General features: G+C 42.7%; 1 protein-coding gene across 5 annotated transcripts in view; it reads right to left on the bottom strand.

The window, feature by feature from the left end:
- The window catches only part of OPHN1 (oligophrenin 1), a 113,441-nt gene that overhangs the window by 50,551 nt on the left and 43,234 nt on the right, over positions 1–19,656 (bottom strand). For 4 of the 5 annotated variants that reach the window (XR_015793612.1, XM_088129248.1, XM_007436284.3 and 1 more), the window contains exons 5-9: positions 14,883–14,984; positions 13,626–13,736; positions 12,680–12,784; positions 11,412–11,541; positions 2,215–2,315 (exon numbers count right to left, since the gene is read on the bottom strand). Coding sequence is in view for 4 of the 5 variants with exons in the window: in XM_088129248.1 (XP_087985374.1) it covers positions 2,215–2,315; positions 11,412–11,541; positions 12,680–12,784; positions 13,626–13,736; positions 14,883–14,984 (549 nt within the window). In the remaining variant the exon portion in view is untranslated. The remainder of the gene's footprint in view (positions 1–2,214; positions 2,316–11,411; positions 11,542–12,679; positions 12,785–13,625; positions 13,737–14,882; positions 14,985–19,656) is intronic. The other variant, XM_088129247.1, reaches the window with a different exon arrangement.

Below are 19,656 nucleotides of genomic sequence, written 5' to 3'. Positions count from 1 at the left end.
ACCTCCCTCGGAAAAAGGGTGAGGACCCTTCATCTTCTCATATATACCATGGCTGGATGCAGTGAATCATAATATATTTTGGTTTTCTGTGCTACACATTCCTAGACCTTCTGCTTTGTAAACCAACACGGGACAGGGTGGACAACCTGGGAGAAGTCAGGGATGCAAATCAGCTTCCCAACCTTCTGGAAAGCTGCAACAGCCTTGGCTGAAACCTTCGGGCCCTTGTTTAGCTTTCTGGAGGGATAATGGAGGGAACAGGAATTGGAGGCCTCTACAAAGCAAACTATTAGCACTCCCACCCTTCAGGTTCTCTCAACCCGACCCCCAAAACATGCCATGCTGGAAGTCTGTCATTTTGTTGCCGCATTTCCACAGTGCTGTCTCGGGGGGTACAAACAGGCTTAGTCTGCCATGAGAACCCAATTCACTGTGCCGCCTTATTCAAAAAATCACAGTTCAGTAACCCATCCCTTAGTGCCCTGCATGGATCCAGTTTTTTACTTATACCTAAAGGTTAACATCTAGCAGCAATTAAGCTTAAAGCAAAGCCTCTCATGGCAGCCTAGGGGAGGCGTTTTATAATCTGGCGTGCTGGGCGTCTTCTGGTCTTGTTTATTCAACAATGCCATCTGGCAGGACCCAAGAAGCATGTCTTCTGTTGCAGCGCCTGCCTTGTGGTACATTTTGAGATTCGCTTGGCTCGATCCTGCGGGCATTTCATAAGTCCTTGAAGACCTGGATGTTCCCTTGGACCTGGGGCCAGAAGCTGGGTGAACCTGCTGACAGGCTTCGTTTATTATGAATTGGCTTAGAATGTCTTCAGGCCATCCAGAGTTGCATTTGCAAGATGGGCAGTTAAATAAATGGAATGAATGAATGAGTAAGAAAAGCTTAGCCGCTATCTGGGATGCAGTTCTGTTGACAGCCCAACGTAGAGAGAATTAAATCTTTCCTCCCATACAACGTGCTCATCTCTTTGCATTTCTTTAAGTGGGTCTCATTCAATTTGATGAGAATTTGCTTTCAAAATTTCTTTCAAAAGAGAAGAGGAAGTTGACAAAGACACCACCACATTGAGTTAGGTGGTGGCCAACGTCCTGCTTTCTGTAGTGGCAATGTTTGTCATGGTCTGCAGTGTTCCTGGCCTGCCACACTTCCAGTTAAATCTGACGGAAAGACATCAGAAGGGAACTTCCTACATGGGACCCTCTCAAACAGAGAAGCAGGGCAGCCAGGGAGGTTTCAGAACATTGGAAAGAAAATCAGCAGCCACACTGTCTCGACCACGCCAACAACAGCATCAGTTGGAAAACAATTCAGAGAAATCCAAAGGAAATGGTCAAACTTCCTAAAGAAGAAGTAGAATATTAGAATCCTCTTTGGCAGAAGAAGAAAATGTTTACGAACTTCCTTCCTTCCCTCCCCTGCTGGTAATGTAACCAAGGGGAAAATAACCTTCCTGTTGTTCCAGTAGAAAGATTTTTCCAAACCCAATTGAGGAAGATGGCAATGGGGAATCGCATGTAGAGACAGGCCTTGGGTTAGATACAGCAAAATTTTGCCTACATTAACGTAGTAAAGGACACTTAATAACAGAAATAGTGCTCCTTTAAGAGATGCCACACTGAGAAAAAGTCTATAACGGAACTTTTTGCTTGATAAAAGAGAATTTTGGAGGCAACATAAAAGAAGCTTCACTGCAGCTAAAGTTCAGTGAGATAAAGGGGTTTGCATGATCCAAGACACTGTCATCACTTGAGAATCCTGGATAGAAGACTTGGGAGGAACATTTAAGGCTTTTTCTCACCCAAATAGTTGATACTGATCCTGCAGGTTAGAAGACCAATTGTCCTGCTTGTTATTCTTCTGATGGCCTGGTGAATGACACAGTGCAAACCTGACATGTCAAAGAACTTTCATTCTGTTAAGAACAAGTTTCCCCAAACTAGTGTCTTTTAGCTCTCATCATCACCAGCCTGCATGGTCTTTCCCTCTAGAAACTCTAAAATTAGTTACAACCCTTGTGAAGATTAGAAACAAAAAAGAAACAAGAACATCTGGACTGGAGATCAGAAAGCTACAGAGGAGGGGAGAACCCACAAGTTGCAGTTTTAGCTCAGCGTTAGATAAGGGCTACAGAAGTGGCGTTGAAGTTCTACCTGGTTTCACACCACGAGGAGCACAGAGTAATTGATCCAAGAAGCTACTTACTTGTTTCGCTCCTGGTTTCTGCTCCATGGGTGTCATTCTTAACATCTTTGTTTCCTTTTCATACTGGCAGTAGTATTTGACCCAGGAGATTCCCAGTGCCCCTACATCAAGTCAAGAGATGAATTAAGTTAATACCTGAGACGCCCTACTCTCCACATTTCTGTGCGACATCTAATGCAGCTAATCTCAAACACTGCCTGGGCCTGGGTCTTCAGCACTAAAAGAAAAGGCAAATGGCAGGCAGACATTGGTTCTCTCTCACTTCTCCGGGCACAGATAAAAAATAATGCCACAGGCTAGACATGCCGTACTTGTTTGCATGCAGTGGAGACCCTTGCCAATCTTTCTTGATCCAGCCTATGTGAGAACCGGACTCAGCTCCTTGATGTCAGTTCTGGCTACAAGGGCACCCTTGGTTGAATTTAAGTAACTGTATTGCATCCCAACAGATACCATGCTTTCATCTGATTAAAACTCATGATATCCTCATTAACAGAATGGGGGAAAAAAGGCCAAGTGATGCCACTATTAGACAGTTTCACAATTGGCTGGATGACCATACCTAAAGAGTGGCTGTGAATGGCTCCACTTCAGCCTGGAGTCAAGGGCCAGAGGTCTCTCCCCTGGGCCCAGTGCTGTTCAACATTTTTATTAATGACCAGGATGGAGCTAACAGGATGATTATTAGATTTGCAGATAACAGAAAACCAAGAGGAGTGACTAACACTTTAGGAGAGAAAGAGGGGATCTGAAAGATCTAGACCGGCTTGAAGAGCAGACTGAAAGAAACATGACGTTCAACATGGAAAATAGCAAAGTCCTGCATCTGAGGGGAAAGAGAATTGTAAGACACAAGTATAGAATGGGAGAGCCCTGGGTTGACCATGATACCCCTGAAAATGATCTGGGTGTTCTATCAGATCATAGAGTGAACATGAACCAAGAACGCGACGAGGCTGCTAAAGAGCAAGTGCTACTTTGGGATGAATTAACAGGAGAGTAGAGTCCACTTTCACTCTCTATCCTGCCTTGCTCTTGCCCCATATGGAATAGGGCATCCAATTCCACACATTACCATCTGAAAAGAAAACAGACAAATTGTAATATGCTCAGAAGAGGGTTAAATGATGAGGGAGCTGGAAATTGTCCAATGAGGAAGTTTAAAGGAAGCGGTTATGTTCAGCCTGCAGAAGAGCAGATTGAAGGGGAAAATGATAGCACTCTGCAGAAATCTGAAGTTATAAGGAGGAAATAACATTTGTTCTCTATTTCCCCCGAGGGCAAGACCAGAACCTCCAACTACAAAGAAGTAGATCCAGGTAAGATATTAGGAAGAGCTTCCTGATAGTAAGAGCTGTCAAACAGTAGAACAGGCCGCTTTAGGTACGTTGTACGTTCCCCTTTGCTGGAGGACTTTGAAATGAAGGCTGAAAAGCAATCTCTCCAAAACGCTTTAGCAGATCCTGCACCAAACAAGGGGTTGGATCAGATGACTTTTGAGGTACTTTCAATTTTATGGTTCTAAAGGAAACTATGAATGGGTGGGGGGAGAAAGGGGGGAAAGGTAAATACAGGAACAATGTATTTCTTCAAAATGGGAACCAGCAGAGTTTCTATTACCCTGACCACACTTTCTGGAAGGATGACTACAGTCATATACAGCACACAGACAAGTAGTTTCGCTTTTGTCTGCCCTCCCTGAGTTTTTCAAATAAATAGACCACTTCCTATGTATGTGAATGTGGGTATATGGTTGTATATACACAATATGTGAACACATACTTAAGCACAGCAGCACAAACTATATCTGAAACTCATGCATGTATGTATTAATGGTCTTGCTTGTAAAGTGACATCTCTCAAATGGGAAACAGAAACTGAAACTCCTTTAAAGGGTCTGTTAGGGGGATTCCATGGTGATCAACACTTGGCTCAGGGACACCAGTTTTATTACAGAACCCCAAGAATACCTCAAATCCTGTGATGCAATTATTTACCCCACGTCCCTGCAAGACACTATATGATGTCAGTCCAAAGGCCAAGATTGATTTGAGAGTGATGCTCTGCATGCCTTGGAGTGTGCAAATGTTGCACCATCCTAGTTTCCATAGGGGCTAGCATGAGACTGTAACACCTAAAGTACTGGTTAAAACTAGTCTTTATGGCAGGATCTTGGTTCTTGAACTCTTCTAGGTAATTCTGTTTCTTCTTGAAAGAAGGCCCCAACTCCAATTCAAGACACTGTGGTTTCTCAGTCCAAGTCTGGGCTTCACAGGGCTCAAGAGAGCTAATCTAGAGTTAAATACTGCATCCTTTATTCTGACTCCAGAAAAACTGGACTGTATTCCCTTATTATTATACAGGTAGCATATACAGATGAACCTTTACCCTAATCGCCTAGTTTACTAATACCTTGCTCATCTTACTCAGGCAAGAGTAGGCAAGACTATATGGCAATGTCTTGTGAGCTATGATTTTAGAAAGCTGATAGAACAATATCCCTCTACAAGACCTTCTGCACCCATATTCAGAAGGAGTAAGTCTGTCCCCCATGTTTTATCATGCTATCATTTTAATTAAGGCTAGCACTCAGAACTAATTAACACCTTTGTTAGTTAATTGTCTTGATAGGCCAGACTAGAAGGCATACCTTTTTAAGCTATCCTATCTACAGAAACCTCTAGAAGAGTCACTAAAATTGCTCAGTTGCTCAGGTGATGGATTTAATTTTGATAGCTGTACTGTTAATTTGAAACAATGTGTTGTCTGGATATGGATTACTCCACTTACTCTATTAACTGCTCAAATAATTTTACATGACTCTTCTTCTTTCTGCCCCTCCACCCAAGTCCTTGGTGTGCTGCCTCCCCATGGTTCCTGGGACGGATCAGCAAACAGATGAACAAAGAATGCTGAGAGTGTATGCCAAGGGTATATATACCCAGCAGGGTCACCCAAGGCATGAGGATCATCCCAGCTCCCACCTAAAGCCAGCAGGTGCCTATATTGGGCAGCGGCGATATAGGAAGACGCTGGAAGACCATTTTAGTAACAATGGCAAAGGCATCAATTCATACTGCATGGGAGAAGGCAATGGTCAACCACGCCTGTTTTTACCAAGAAAGCCACATGGATAGAAAATACAAAATGACTGACAATACAGTGCCGGATGATGGGCCCTCAGATTGGGTAACACTCGACATGCTACTGAGAAAGAACTAAGAATCTTTCAAAGTACTAATGATGTTTATGATGCGCTTAGATTAAAACCTTCAGGATGTCTAGTTGCTGATGTTGCTATGGAGGAAAAGAAAATCCAAACTTGCAGACAGAATTGCAGTGGGAATATGGAACACAAGAACCACGAATGTGGGAAAGCTTAACACAGTGAAAGATGGAATGAACTGACTACACATTCACATCTTAGGCATCAATGAATTGAGATGGACTGGAATTGGACACTTTCATTAAGAAAACTGCACTGTTTACTACTCAGGACATGAAAAACAAGGAAGAAACAGTGTTCATAGTTAGGAAGGGTATAGCAAGAACAGTACTTCGCTGCAATGCAATCAATTAATATGGCGATTAATCCAAGTTTATGCTCCAACTACTGATGCTGAAGAAGAGAAGGTTGATGAATTTTATAATCAAGTTCAATTAAAAATTGACAGAACATGCAAGCAAGATGTGCTGCATCTGGCTGGAGACTGGAAGACTGAAAGGTGGAAATATTATGGAGGAAAATGTAGTTGGACTGCACAGCCTAGGAAATGAAAGTGAAGCAAGAGAAAGATTTATCAGTCTTTCTGATTATCTGTCAATCCAATGATTTCTTCATTGCTATAACACAATCTTCAGACAATCAAAATGACACCTGTATACAGGGACATCACCAGATGAAGTACACAGATATCAGATTAACTATATTAATGGTAGAAGGAGGTTATAACAGCAACGACATAGCCAGAGACCGTCTATGGAACAGATCACATATTGCTCATGTGCAAGTTCCAAGTTAAGCTAAAGTGGAAGAAAAAAGCCATCCAGTTTCCACGATATGACCTTGAGCATATACCCACCATTTTCAAGGAAAACATCGGGAATTGTTTTGAAATCCTGAATCTCTTTCACTGGGTACCAGAGGAACTATGGAATGAACTTAAAGAAGTTGTTAAAGATGAATTTAGAAGGAGACTGCCCAAAATGAAGACGCAGAAGAAAGCAAACCAGACATCAGACAAACCATGGAAATTACCAAGGAGGAGAGAAGCCAAAGCCAAGAAAGACAATGATCTCAGGAAGAAATTCAGAGACAAGAAGCAGCATTACAACAACATGTATAAAGACACTGAAGACAGACATGGAAACACAAGGAAAGTCTTTCAAAGATCTCTGAATACAGGAGGGTCCAACTTTGAATTGGTACTCTAAAGGACATCAATAAGTCCTTTAAGTAGGTGATTCCAAGAAGATCAAAGATGGAAGTATACTAAAATTCTGCACAGTAGAGATGTTAACATTCAAGATACCTAAGAACATAATCCTGACTTAAAACACCTCTAGTACTAGAAGATGAAGTTAGATCAACACTCCAGTTAGAGAGCCAGTCTGGTGCAGCGGTTACATACTGGCCTAGAAACCAGGAGACTGTGAGTTCTAGGCTTTTCTTGGGCATGAAAGCTGGATGGGTGACTGGGCCAGTCACTCTCTCTTAGCCCAGCCCACCTTCCAGGGTTGTTGTTGTGGGGAAAATAGGCGGCAGGGCTATTAGGCATGTTTGCCACCTTGAGTTGATAGATATATGCAGGTAGTCCCCAGTTCAAGAATGAGTTCTGTTCCCAAGGTCTGTCTTTAAGATGAATTTGTATGTAAGCTGGAACAGTATTATTGTATAATACTGTATAAGTAGTACAGGTAGTCCTTGACTTATGGCCATTCATTCAGCAACTGTTCAAAGTTACGAACGCACTGAAAAAAGTGACTCATGACTGGTACCCAAAGTTACGGCTGTTGCAGCATCGTCTGCGGTCAGAGATCAAAATTCAGGTGCTTGGCAGCCCACCCACACCACACACTGCAGGGGTGCTTCAACTCCTCCCACCTGCCTGTCTCCCCCCATCTCTGCCCTCTTGGCCCCCTGCCATCCTGTGATCTGCCGCCCCAGCTGACCTTCACCATCTTCTTGCTCCAAAACCCCTTTGCAAAAAGCCCCCGGGTGGGGCGGGGCTCAGCTTCTGCTTTGCACTGCGGAACCCCCCCCAAAAAGCAGCACCCCCTTCCTTCCCCCTCCCCCTTTTTTTCCTTCCCCCACGGGTAGACTGGCCCGTTCCTGGGAACTCTGGCAATAGGCATGTAGACTAAGCCCCTTTGACCCTCTCCATTTTCTGTGGGTAGACCGGTCCTTCCTCTCAGGAAGGTGGGTAGACAGGTCCAACCTTCAGCTGCCAGGTAGCTTTGCAAAGCTTTAGCTCCAGAAGGCTAAGGCTAAAAAGTTTTAGGTAAAAGCTAAAAAGCTATAGCTCTGGAGGGAAAACGGAAAGGAGAGGGTTGAAGGGGGCTGTGAGGGCCCAGTCTACTCACTTATCACAGCTGGAGGACACTTCCCTGAGTGGGCCGATCTACCCGTGGGGAAAGAAAAAAAAGACAGGGAAAGAAAATGGAGGTGCTGCTTCCCCCCCCCCCCCCCCCCCAGTGCAAAGCAAAAGCCCAGCCCTGCCCAGGAGCTTTTTGCAAAGGGGCTTCTTGGAGCAAGAAGACAGCGAAGGTCAGCTGGGGCAGCAGAGCACCAGGCAGCAGGGGTCTCAAGTGCAGGGTGGCGAGGGTGACTGTGGCTGGGACTGGGACTGGGACTGGGCTGGAGTGGCCTCGGCTTCCCAGGACATGGCAAGCAGCCCCAGAGCCGCACAGTTCTGGGGCTACTTGCCACCCCACAAGGTAGGGTACAGGGCAGCCAAAGGGGCAGAGATGGGGGAGATAAGCGGCTGGGGGGAGTTGGAGGCAATCCCTTACCCTACTGAGGCTTGAGGCTGGGAGGGACCAAGCCTGGCATGGCTTGGATTGGGATGGGGACTCACTTAACAACCCACGATTCTCACTTAACAACAGCAACTGGGACTGCCAGGATTGCAGTCACTAAGTGATGCAGTCATGTGGTGCATCACTTAGCGATGGAAATTCTGGTCCCAATTGTGGTTGTAAGTTGAGGACTACCTCTATTGTATAATAAACTCAAATCATTGGGTATTTAACTTGAATCATTGTGTATTTAACTCGAATCATTGTATATTTAACTCAAATTTTGCTACAAAAGGCTCTGTTCGTAACTATGGGTTATCTGTAACTCAGGCATTCTTACCCTGGGGACTACCTGTATTGTTGTTGTTGTTCAGTCGTTAAGTCATGTCCGACTCTTCGTGACCCCATGAACCACATCGCGCCAGGCCTTCCTGTCCTTCACTGCCTCCCTGAGTTTGCTCAGTTTCATGCTCATGGCTTCAATGATGCTATCTAACCATCTCATCCTCTGCCGTCCCCTTCTCCTTTTGCCTTCAATCTTTCCCAGCATCAGGGTCTTTTCCAAAGAGTCCTCTCTTCGCATTAGATGGCCAAAGTATCTGAGCTTGAGCTTCAGTATCAATCCTTCCAATGAGCAATCAGGGTTGATTTCCTTTAAGATTGACTGGTTTGACCTCCTAGCAGTCCAGGGGTGGAATAAAAATCTAATAATAACAATAACAACAATCAAGTTGGAAGGCAACAGGAACTGATGGAATATCTACAGAAATATGGCAAGCAGCAGAAAAAGAATCAATAAAGAGTCTAACCAAGCTATGCCAGCAAATCTGGAGAACAAGACAGTGGTCAACAGATTGGAAAAACTCCGTCTATGTACTAATACCAAAGAAAAGAGACTTAACAGAGTGTGCAAACTATTGTATAAAACCCTTAATTTCACATGCTAGAAACATCCAATGTAGATTAGAGCCCTACATGGAGAGGGAGATACCAGATGTTCAAGCTGGCTTTAGAAAAGGAACAGAAGCCTTATTGCTGAGAATGCTGGATAACTGAGAAAGCCAAAGAAAGTCAGCATATGCTTCATGATTATAGAAAGGCTTTCGGTTGTATCCATCATGTCAAGCTGTGGAATGAGCTTGGGAAAATGGGAATCCCAAAACATTTCACTGTCCTCATGTGAAACCTCAGCACAAGTCAGGATAGCGCAGTATGGACAGAACATAGTGAAACAGACTGACTCCAGGTCGGCAAAGAAGTGAGGCAAATATGTATACTCACCCTTTATTTATTCAACCTATATGCAGAATGTATACTGAGAGAAAATGAACTGGAAGCACGTCTTGCAAATTGGAAGAAGAAGCACCAATGAACAACAAAAACACAAAGTAGGCTCAACTATTTTGATTGCTGAAAACGCAAATGATCCGCAAGTTCTCGTAATGAAAGTCAAGGAGCACATTGACAAAAAGAGACTAAGATTCAAGATAAAGAAGACCAAAGTAATAACAACGGGTACAGCAACCAGACTTGGAGTTGACAACAAAGGTACTGAAGTGGTGGACTGCTTCTGCCTTTTAGGACTGACTATTAACGGCAAAGGAACGAGCGATCGAGACATAGGCCACAGACTTAGCCATGCCCTCACCCAGCACCTGGACCCTTGGCCAGCAGCGGGGGGAAGAAGACAGTGAAGTCCAGCTGAGGGCAGCAGGGGTAGGCAGCAGAGCACAAAGGGGCCAAAAGGGCAGAGATAAGGAGAGAGAGGCGGGTGGGGGGAGCTGAAGCAGAGGCATTTTGCGCAGGACAGACCATGGGATGCTGCGACCAGTCATAAATGAGGGCCGGTCACCAAGTGCCCAAATTTTGACACTGCACAGCTGGAACTTTGAGGACCAGTCATAACTATCATTCCTTCAGTGCCGTCGTAACTTTGAACGGTCATTGAACTAATGGTCGTAACCCTGGACTACCTTCAATCAATCAATCGATCGATCGATCGATCGATCAATCAATCAATCATCTCCTGTTTCTTTTTTTTTTTTTTTACCGGAGGAAACTTTATACTTGACTTTTGGTCTCTGACTATAATTAAAGCATCATCATCTTCCTCATCCCTGCAAGACAGAAGCCTCCAAACTAAGGAGACAGAATCAGAGTTTAGCATGGGAAGAATACATGAAGGGATAATATGAGAAATCTTGGAGAAATTAGGACAGGCAGCACAACCCACCCAGGATTGTATGAAGCATTCCAAAGAGTGCTCACCAAAAGTTTTGACAAGAATGAAGCACCTCTTCTCAAAGATGCTACTTTTCCATTTGGCTTTCAAGAGCATGAAGACACAGCCCCTTCCCTTTGCCACCATCCCAGTGATGTGCCTGCACTTGTGTGCAGATCTCCTGGGAAAGCTTGTGAAGCACCTGGGCCAACACTCCCAGAGGACCTTATGGCTCCTCAGTGCTTCAAGGAGGAGTGCTTTGCTTGCGCCCCTCTGAATAATTTGTGCAGCTCCAATGCACAGCTCTCAGCTTTGCAGCCATGCTAGGTCCCAAATGGAGCTAGTTTAGCCTGGGGGAATAAGATGGGGAAGTAGGAGATGGTTCCATTTTAATTTTTCCTCATTTTCCTGTATCCTTGGTAACCTTTCTCAGAGGAATAGTGAGAATTCTAATTAAGTCCCCATGAATGGTGCAAGTCATGTCCCTGTATTTTGAAAGAAGTGTCAAGGGAGGAGGAGAAAGACAACCTGGCAAGTCTGCCCTCCCCAGAAAAAACACTGACTCTACTATTGGGTCCTTATTCCTAAAGTAAGCCTATCTGCTTGGGAGGAGGGCTTGGAGGTTTGAATTGGGCAGGTCAAGACCCCAACCTCCCAGGTTCATTTTTGAATTTTTGTGCTCCCCAATCCTTCATAATCATTTCACATCAATTAGTTTTAGGAAAGGCTTGATATAAAGGTGACTTTTGATGACCTCACTGGGCACGAGCATCTTCAGTTAACTACAAGGATGGAAGTTGGAGAGCAGAGGTCACTTATTTCCAAGATCTTCAACCAAAGGGATTTTTTTAGCCATAGTAACAAGGAGTGAGCGCATCTCTTATTTTCATTCCAGAACTTTCAGGATTCCACTATGTAAGAATCTCATTTAAAATAAGAAAGCAACTCTGCATCTTACATTTTTCTTGTGAATAGAGGTATCCCTCAATGGTTGGCTTGCCAGGTAACTTGCAGGTCAGTGGCGCTTCTTTCATTCTTTTCTTGAGGTCTTCCAACTCTTCACGAGTACTGGAGAAATGATTCCTCGTCTATTAAGGAATGTGAGAAAAGACTCAATTCATATTTGACCCTAAAGAAGCAAAATATTTAGGATCAAATAGCCAATAAAATATTTGATGGTCTTGAATGAAAGCTAATCTTCGAAGGGCAGCCTAGCAATCATTTTAAGCAGAGGCTGGTCAGTCGCCCCTGGGAACCTTGCAGAGATATGTCAGGCAGTGAAGGTGTGCAAAACATTTTAAGGTTATTATGGCTGTTTTTGAGAATGTGCTACAACAGAGAACAGCGGAGGGTTCGATTTTCCATCCTAGAACCTTCAACATAAATGGATGGTAATCAAAGTGTCTATTAGTTACCAAAAACTTGACTAAAGGGATGATTTTTAAATATTTTAAAATTCATATGGAAAAGAAGGGAAGCAACAACCAAGCATACTGTTTGCATCCTGCCTGCATGGTGCTTAGTGAGGCTAGTTTTTTTCCTAGTTCAACAAACCCCACTTTTGCACACTTAGGAAGGATGTTTACTGAGAGAGGCTTAAACAGATCTGATTTGCAGCACACAGTTTGCCCTTCCCCAGAGCCCTGGGGAAAGAGGACAGAGTCTGGATTCTTAGGTCCTGAGCTGGTAACTGAATCCAGGGTCTCTCCCACTGGGCTGGGCAGGAGCTTGAGGGACGGCATGTCTGTCCCCTTCCCAGAAGTCCTATGCCTTGATGCCTACCAGCTTCTGGCGAAGGAGGAAACTTGGAATCAGCACATTCCATGGAAGAAAGCCCTTGCTCAAGACTGCCATTTTCTCCCTTCCCCAGTCTGGAGAACTGGAGGAACATGCCCAGCTGGGCGCCTGGAGGGGCACTCTGACCAACCCCTCCCTCTTCCAGGGAAGGCACCTGAGGGAGCAAGCACTCCAGCTGGGATCCCTGCCAATGCAGGCCTTCTCTTTTTTGGGAAGGCCCAGAATCTCTGAGGGAGGCCCCAGGGCAGGCTTCAGCAGATGAGGGCAGCCTTCAGGGGTTTGGAGGAGGGGAGTTCATCTGGGGCCCCGTGGAGCAAAGGGCCGCAGGCTGGAGCTTCCCAGTTGTCCCTGTCTCAAGTTAAAAAAGGGCTGAGAACAGAATCAAGTGCCCTCTAGATAGGATGCAAGGAATATTGGAAATTCACCCACATTTTGCAAACTGAGCTGAAGCTGTTGCTTGTACGGAAGGAAATCCTGTGTGAGCTCCACAGTCAGGTTGTTGTAAGTGAAGAGGCTGTGAAGAAAAGCCAACACCTGTGCAGGGAAGAATGATAAGAATGCTTAAAAATCTCTGCGGGGAAAAGCAATACATCAAAGGGACCATGCCAAAAATGGAACTGGGCCTCTGGAGCAGGAACTTGCTGCCAAATAACTTTGTAACAAATCAGAACTGATTTCAACATTTGCCAAACAGGGTTGATCAGCGTCACAAGCCACATCCGAGGCTGCCGACGAGTTAAAGTTTCTCAGCAATCTTTGTTCAGACCCAGTGAGGAAATACAAGTAACTAATGTTCACCTACCTTTCCTCACTGGTGCCTCCATGTGTGTGCATCTGCAATTTGTGTGGGATGTACAGGTTTTTCTGCATAACGTATATTTTCTCTAAGTCAAGGACAACAATGTTTGAATACAACAGTATTAGTAGACATGGCCCAGGGACTTTTAAGCCCTCCTTTGCAACTGTAAGAGCTAAGTGGTATGGAAATCATTTCTTACATAGACTTAGGTGGTGACTAGAGATACATTTGACAGACAGTAAAGAACTAATGTTCTATGTGTAGAAATCTGCTCATTTCAGTTTCTTGTTTTTGACCAGCTCACAACAAAAAGAAACGTTCAATTTCCACTTACAGGCAAAATGAAATAAAAAATAAAAAGGAATGCAAAAGAACATTGAGGACTGATTTCATCATCATGAAAATTTCTATTCACTCTCTTTTTTCACCTCTCTTTAAGAATAAGAGCATTTCTGGAACAAACAATCGTAAAGGCTTACAATAAAGAGTAGAACCCAGCCTGTGGATTCCAGAATCTCTATTCCCTTTAAATAGGGGTAAGATTGCTTAAAAAAAAGGCAGGGACAGCAGACTTACAGGCTCTACAATACTGAATTTCTTGCTCTCCTGTACTTCTTGGATTTGATACACATATTCCAGGGAAGATTCAAAAAAAATGTGCCGCTCCTTATCAACCTGCAAATCAGCCTAAGAAAGAAAGAAAGAAAGAAAGAAAGAAAGAAAGAAAGAAAGAAAGAAAGAAAGAAAGAAAGAAAGAAAGAAAGAAAGAAAGAAAGAAAGAAAGACAGTATTACACAATCCTTCTGCTACAATTAGGGAAGCTATAAATCCATGAGCAGCTGAACACTACTTTTAAAAGTAGAAAAAGGGGGTGGGGGGAAACCCCAGAACACAAAACACCATGTGTTTTGAATTGTTTCCCAAGAACAAACTGTATTAGCTACACTAGCCAGAATTCCTATTTGAGACTTGCCTTAATTTCAAGATGTCCATTACAGCGTGCAACTGAAGCAACAGAAATCAACCATGCTTTATATAACAAAAAAGGGAAATAGGAAAAAGTGAATAAAATGATTCAACTAATTCTCTCCTATTATTGAACACACGCTTTTGCCACTTCGTGAATTGTCTTCATGAGAAGACTAATTTACAAACTGGCTCTGGCAATTTCCACTGACTCAGCCATATTCACTGCTCATGGAAGTGGAAGCCAGGTGAGGGTGAAGGTGAAAGGGTTGGGCTAAGACAAGTTCAAGTCCACCCTTAGCCAGCAAAACTCACTGGGTGACTTAGGGCCAATGACTGTCTTTCTCAGACTAATCTACCTTGCAGAGTGGTTGCAGAGATGGCTCTTGTTCCTTTTTTGCCTGCCACTAGTGATAAAATGTAAAGTCCAGAAAGTTTTTGCCTGCCAAAGAGAACTACCAAAACAAGCAGATGTAATCAGCGCAATATCCATATGATTATGGCACTGGTATCTAAATTCAAAGAGGTAACTCTCAGCCATGGATCGATAACCTTAATGCTAACCCATTTGCTGGGGGAAAAGGTGTGAGGCAGCCAAAGTAGGAGGACCTAATCAATTGGTGTGTGAACTCATTGGAGGGGAACAATTTTCTGATGGGCAGCAAAGGAGCAACAGCCACAGGATTAATGCAGAGCGATCCTTATGTAAGGTGTCTGGCTTTCCTGAAGAAATGGCAGGATAAAAATAAATGAAATAACATGCAACTATCTTGACCCACTGGGCTAAATTAGTTTGCCTTCACCTCACAAGCATCCTCAGACTGAGTCACATTCTGACCACCACCCAACTAACAGCCTGCACTTTACCTCTTGCAGTTGAGATTCCTTTTTCTTTGAAGATAAATTCAAGTGGCGATCCAACATGGAGTAAAACTTCTCACCATCCTTCTCAAATTTCTTCTTCCTCTCCTATGGATGGAGAATTTGCACAAATTTCTACTAGGATCCATAGTTAAAGATTTTGAGAACAAACGGAAGGGCCAGAAGCAGAGGTCCCCTGGCCTGTTAACCGCTGGGCATTCAGTAGTGAAGGAAAAATCTTCTGCTTTCGCTCAGAGCGATTGCTAATATTATTTTCGTATGATCCCAATTTCATAAACAAGCTCTGGTTGAAGAATATCTCCTCCAAGGGCAGAATGTAAGAGTGTTTCGGTTTCTGCACACACTTAGAACTATGCTTGGACTTAGCCAATGAATGCTATGAATGGAAGAAGACTCGTTTTTCCTAAGGTTTGCCCAGAATGCTCATGACCAAGTCTGATCTGAATGCCATGTTCTGTATCTCACTCTTATTTATTCTGCAGTGCCGAAAGGCAGCAATTTTTATTTCTATCACAAACCCAGTGTAAAACATATAAAATTGCACTCAATCCAGGAATAAGAATGAAAGTGATAGAATAACAGATTAATAACATATTCAACATAACCTATACAACATCTTCCAACAAAATGGATACCCACGCAACTTTATCAAAAAGTGCCCGACTGCTCAACCCACTACAGCAAACCAACACAAGCTATGAAAAGAATAACACATACATCAGAAACATCCCAGAAACAACCAACAGACTATTATAACCACATGGCATCTCCATAGCATACAAACCAACTAAAGCCCTCCAAAACATCCTAAGCAAACCAAAAGACCCAGTAGCCCAAGAAGAAAAAACAGGAGTCATCTACAACATACAGTGTAAGGACTGTAACGAACACTATGTGGGACAGACAGGCAGAAGATTTGCAGAGCGCATCCATGAACACCAACCAGCAGTCAGAAGACACGATGAAAACTCCTTAATCTCACAACATGTGGACAGACTCATGTGGATAGTTTCAACTGGTAACTGCGAGCATCCTAGACCAAGCTAAATTCAAAAATGCGAGGAAATTCCTGGAAGCTTGGCATTCAGACAAATCAGCCATCAACAGGCACATAGAGTTAAACCACATTTACACACCATTCAAAAGAGACAGTAAAAAAACTAAGAAGGAAACAAAAAGACCAGAACACATCCTCTCCAGCAGCTTACACCCAGATCATCACCAGACAAACAACCAGAAAACAATATCCTAATCAAGGAACTACCAAGGAGAAATCCACACCCCCACCAACATTGGCAGGGCAAGCTACTGTATATAAACAAGGAGCAATCCTCACACTCACTAGCACTGATGATGCTCCCTAGCTGGGTAAAGAACCAAGCTCAGAGAGCAACAAGGGCTCCACAGATTAATAACAAACTTATGCAGATTGTTAACCCCAAACTAACCCTTAAACTCTTAGACTTTACTATAAGAATTGTACTTTCTATTGATATTAAAACTATAAAGACTATGATACGACAACTAGTTTGGTATAGTTAAGGTGCTGGCCTAGAAACCAGGAGACTGTTTTACCAATGAATTCACTACTATAATATGAACAGCACAAAATATTATTGTAAGATATCACAAAGTCTCTGCCATAATAACGAATATTGCTACATCCTTTGATTAATAGAAAATACTGTCCTTTCCAAAACAGATAAATCACATATTTCCAATAACCATTCCTTGACATCTGGAATAATATCACATTACCAACTTCTCGATATGATTCTTTTTACCACCCCCCAAGCTCAGTACAACCATAATTCCTGACAAACAGTCAAATTCCAAAGCTCTGGTATATAATTCAACATTACATTAACATTTTTAACATTTAAAGATTCTCCCATAAACCTGCTTCTATACATTAATACGCTATCCCAAAAAGATACCAAATAATCACATGACCATATCACATGGGTCAGTGAACTTTCAAACTTTTTATACCTCCAGCACAGAAAATCTGATGCCCGACCTATCAAATAGATTCTTTCTGGAGTCCAGTCCACCCTAAATGCAAACTTTTGATGAATCAACCTTAGCCTCAGATCTGTAGATACCATTTTAACATTTTTAAGGACATAAATCCATTGATAGGACTTTCGGAAATTCTACCTCTTTAGTCCATGTTTGAAATACCCCAGAAATGTACACTTTAAAAATATTCTTGAACTTTTTATACAGATACATTATACATTTTAATTCTGACATGGGTTCCATCAAGTAAAAAAAGCAGCTCAGGTGTCTTTGAGGCAGACAACGCATCTAGTCCATATTGATCCATTAGAACATGCTTAAGTTAAAGATACCTCCTCATGAGAATTGGGAAAACCAAATTCAATTTGAAGTCAGGAAAAATCCTTAAAATAGTCACTGTATAACAGCTGATTTAAAGTCCTGATCCCAGCTTCTGCCCTAACTTTCGATTAGAATAATTTACCACCAATTTTTAAAGCAGAATTTTCCAAAGAAAAATGAGTCTCATTATCACTCATGAGTCTCGTTATCAAAATGCAATCTGTGTCCCAATATGGTCCAAAAATTTCTCACCACTCATACTCCTGGAAATAAAACACCTTTTCTGCTATGTGTTATTCCAAGCACTTGCCATGATCACAAAGGAAATAGACAGTAACTTTATAACTTAGCCCATAAGGTGTAATATTCCATTATATTTTCATTTCATAAGCAGGTGGCTGATAAGTCCATTTATTTTCCTAATAGTCTCAGGAACAAATTTTGCCACCTTACAAAGACTATCTGGGTTTTAATCTGATAAAAGGAAGTGGGTATCTGGTCTACCTCAGTATTTGCTTAAAAGAGGTGTTACCATAGACTTAATGTGGCTCTCACCTACAGTGTCTTATGAATAAGACATCGTAGGTGAGAGCCATATTCAGTCTATGGTAGCCAAGAATCAGGAGTCTGTAAACATCTGTTCATACCAACAAATTTTATTAAAAGGCATCAGCTTTTGTGAGCTCACTTCCTCAGATGAATGGTATTGCTAAACTGCATGAATTTAATTCAACAATATAGCCACTCCATGCATCTGACGAAGTGAGCTGTTGCTCACAAAGGCTTATGCCTTTTGATAAAATTTTGTTAGTCGGAAAAGATGCTACCAGATTCCTTCTGATTTTCTGAATAAATATCAGGTGTCCCTTGTAGGAAGAACAGTATAATGATACACATGACACTGACTCACAGATTTAGAAAGGCATGGACACAGATGTTCTTCATTGCTTCTCAACCTTTTGGCTAAGATCAAGTCTTATGCAATACACCAACTTGGTTCCCTTTTTAGCACTACACACCTTAGTTAGAAAGGAAGACTGCATGATAATTACACAAAAACTGTGTGATTGGTGGAACTGCATATTAAACTCAATGCAGCTGACTAGACAGATAAATTCTGCAAATCATATCCTCTTTTTAAAAATGCAGCGTTCCTGAAGCATCCATGCCAGCCAGCTGCTGACCTAGCCTCCCTCTTCCCCGAACGGTGGACCAGAGGAGGAACAGACTGCCCTCCATGCCAAGAAACCAAACTAACGAAGAGGCATTATATGCAAAGAAAACAAAGAAACCGAGCAACTGCCACAAAGAAAGGAGAAATCAATTCAGAAGAGGATGCACACAGCATCTATCAGGGTGGGCCTGATGAATCGTTAGCATGAAGGCTTCTTTTAATTATCTCCATCACAACTTTTTCATTCACGGGGAAGATTCTATCATAATTATTTCTAGTAAAAAGTGCATTTTTGTTTGATTTAACCCAAACAGATATTCTTCAGAGAGGGAGGTGCAGAATTCATTTTAGATGCAACACCCCCACAAAGCAATTCTGTAGCCAGAATGTTCTCACATTTACTTTCATCCAAAAATGGAGCAGTGATCTGAGGAGCCATGAAGGAGGCAGAAACTTTGAGAAATCACTAGGAGCTCTACCAGATCCAGATCAATTAATTATTATGGAAGTTTGGAAAGTATTTTTCTGTGCCAAGAGTATAACCATCTCTGGTTTTTAAAATGTCATTTCAGTAAAATGTTCCCAACAAGATCTTGTTTATGGCCATGTTTAGTTCTGGTTAAAAAAAAAAGTATTCTTCAGGGCCAGAAACGTATTGCTCAAATCTTTGGGACTAAGTTTTGTTTCATTTCCCCCCCTTCTAGTCATCATTCCTGGCTGCGTATTTATATTCAGCCTCCTGCTGCTGCTGCTGCTGACCCACCACCTCCATTTTTCCAGGCATTGTAGGAGGAATGCTGTGCTAATCTATGGTGGCCCCCAAATTAAAAAGGGATAAACAAGAGAGAGAAGGAAGCATTTGTACTTCTTTCTCACCCTGAAGTCCAGCCAAGATGAGCTGTTTGTCTAGCTTCCAGCATCTGCCTCTGCAAGTGCCCGTGGGTCAAGCTGCCCCAAACGGAGAGGCTGAAAGTGGAGAAGGCCCCCAACCTCCAAGGAATGGTCATTTCTCTGCACTGCTTAAAACAAGAAATTCGCCGTCAGCTAAGTGAGAAGGGGCAGTTAACAAGTAACCACAATGTGAATTTTAGTTTTGTGACTTCCCAGAACGCCAACTCGAGGACGTCTGTAGTTACTCAGCTATTTTCCAATATTCACAGGCTTTGCACAGGGTCTGCACGGGGTCTGGGCAGCTCACAATAATAAAAGAGCAAAGTTGTAACATCATCATAAATTTTAAAA

The sequence above is a fragment of the Python bivittatus genome, unplaced genomic scaffold (assembly GCF_059951505.1).
Source record: "Python bivittatus isolate LINGU-HERP-01145 unplaced genomic scaffold, Pbiv_v1 ctg000790_np1212, whole genome shotgun sequence".
NCBI classification, from domain to species: Eukaryota; Metazoa; Chordata; class Lepidosauria; order Squamata; family Pythonidae; genus Python; species Python bivittatus.
The sequence above is the reverse complement of the archived record's forward strand: the minus strand, read 5'-3'. Positions and strand labels throughout refer to the sequence as shown.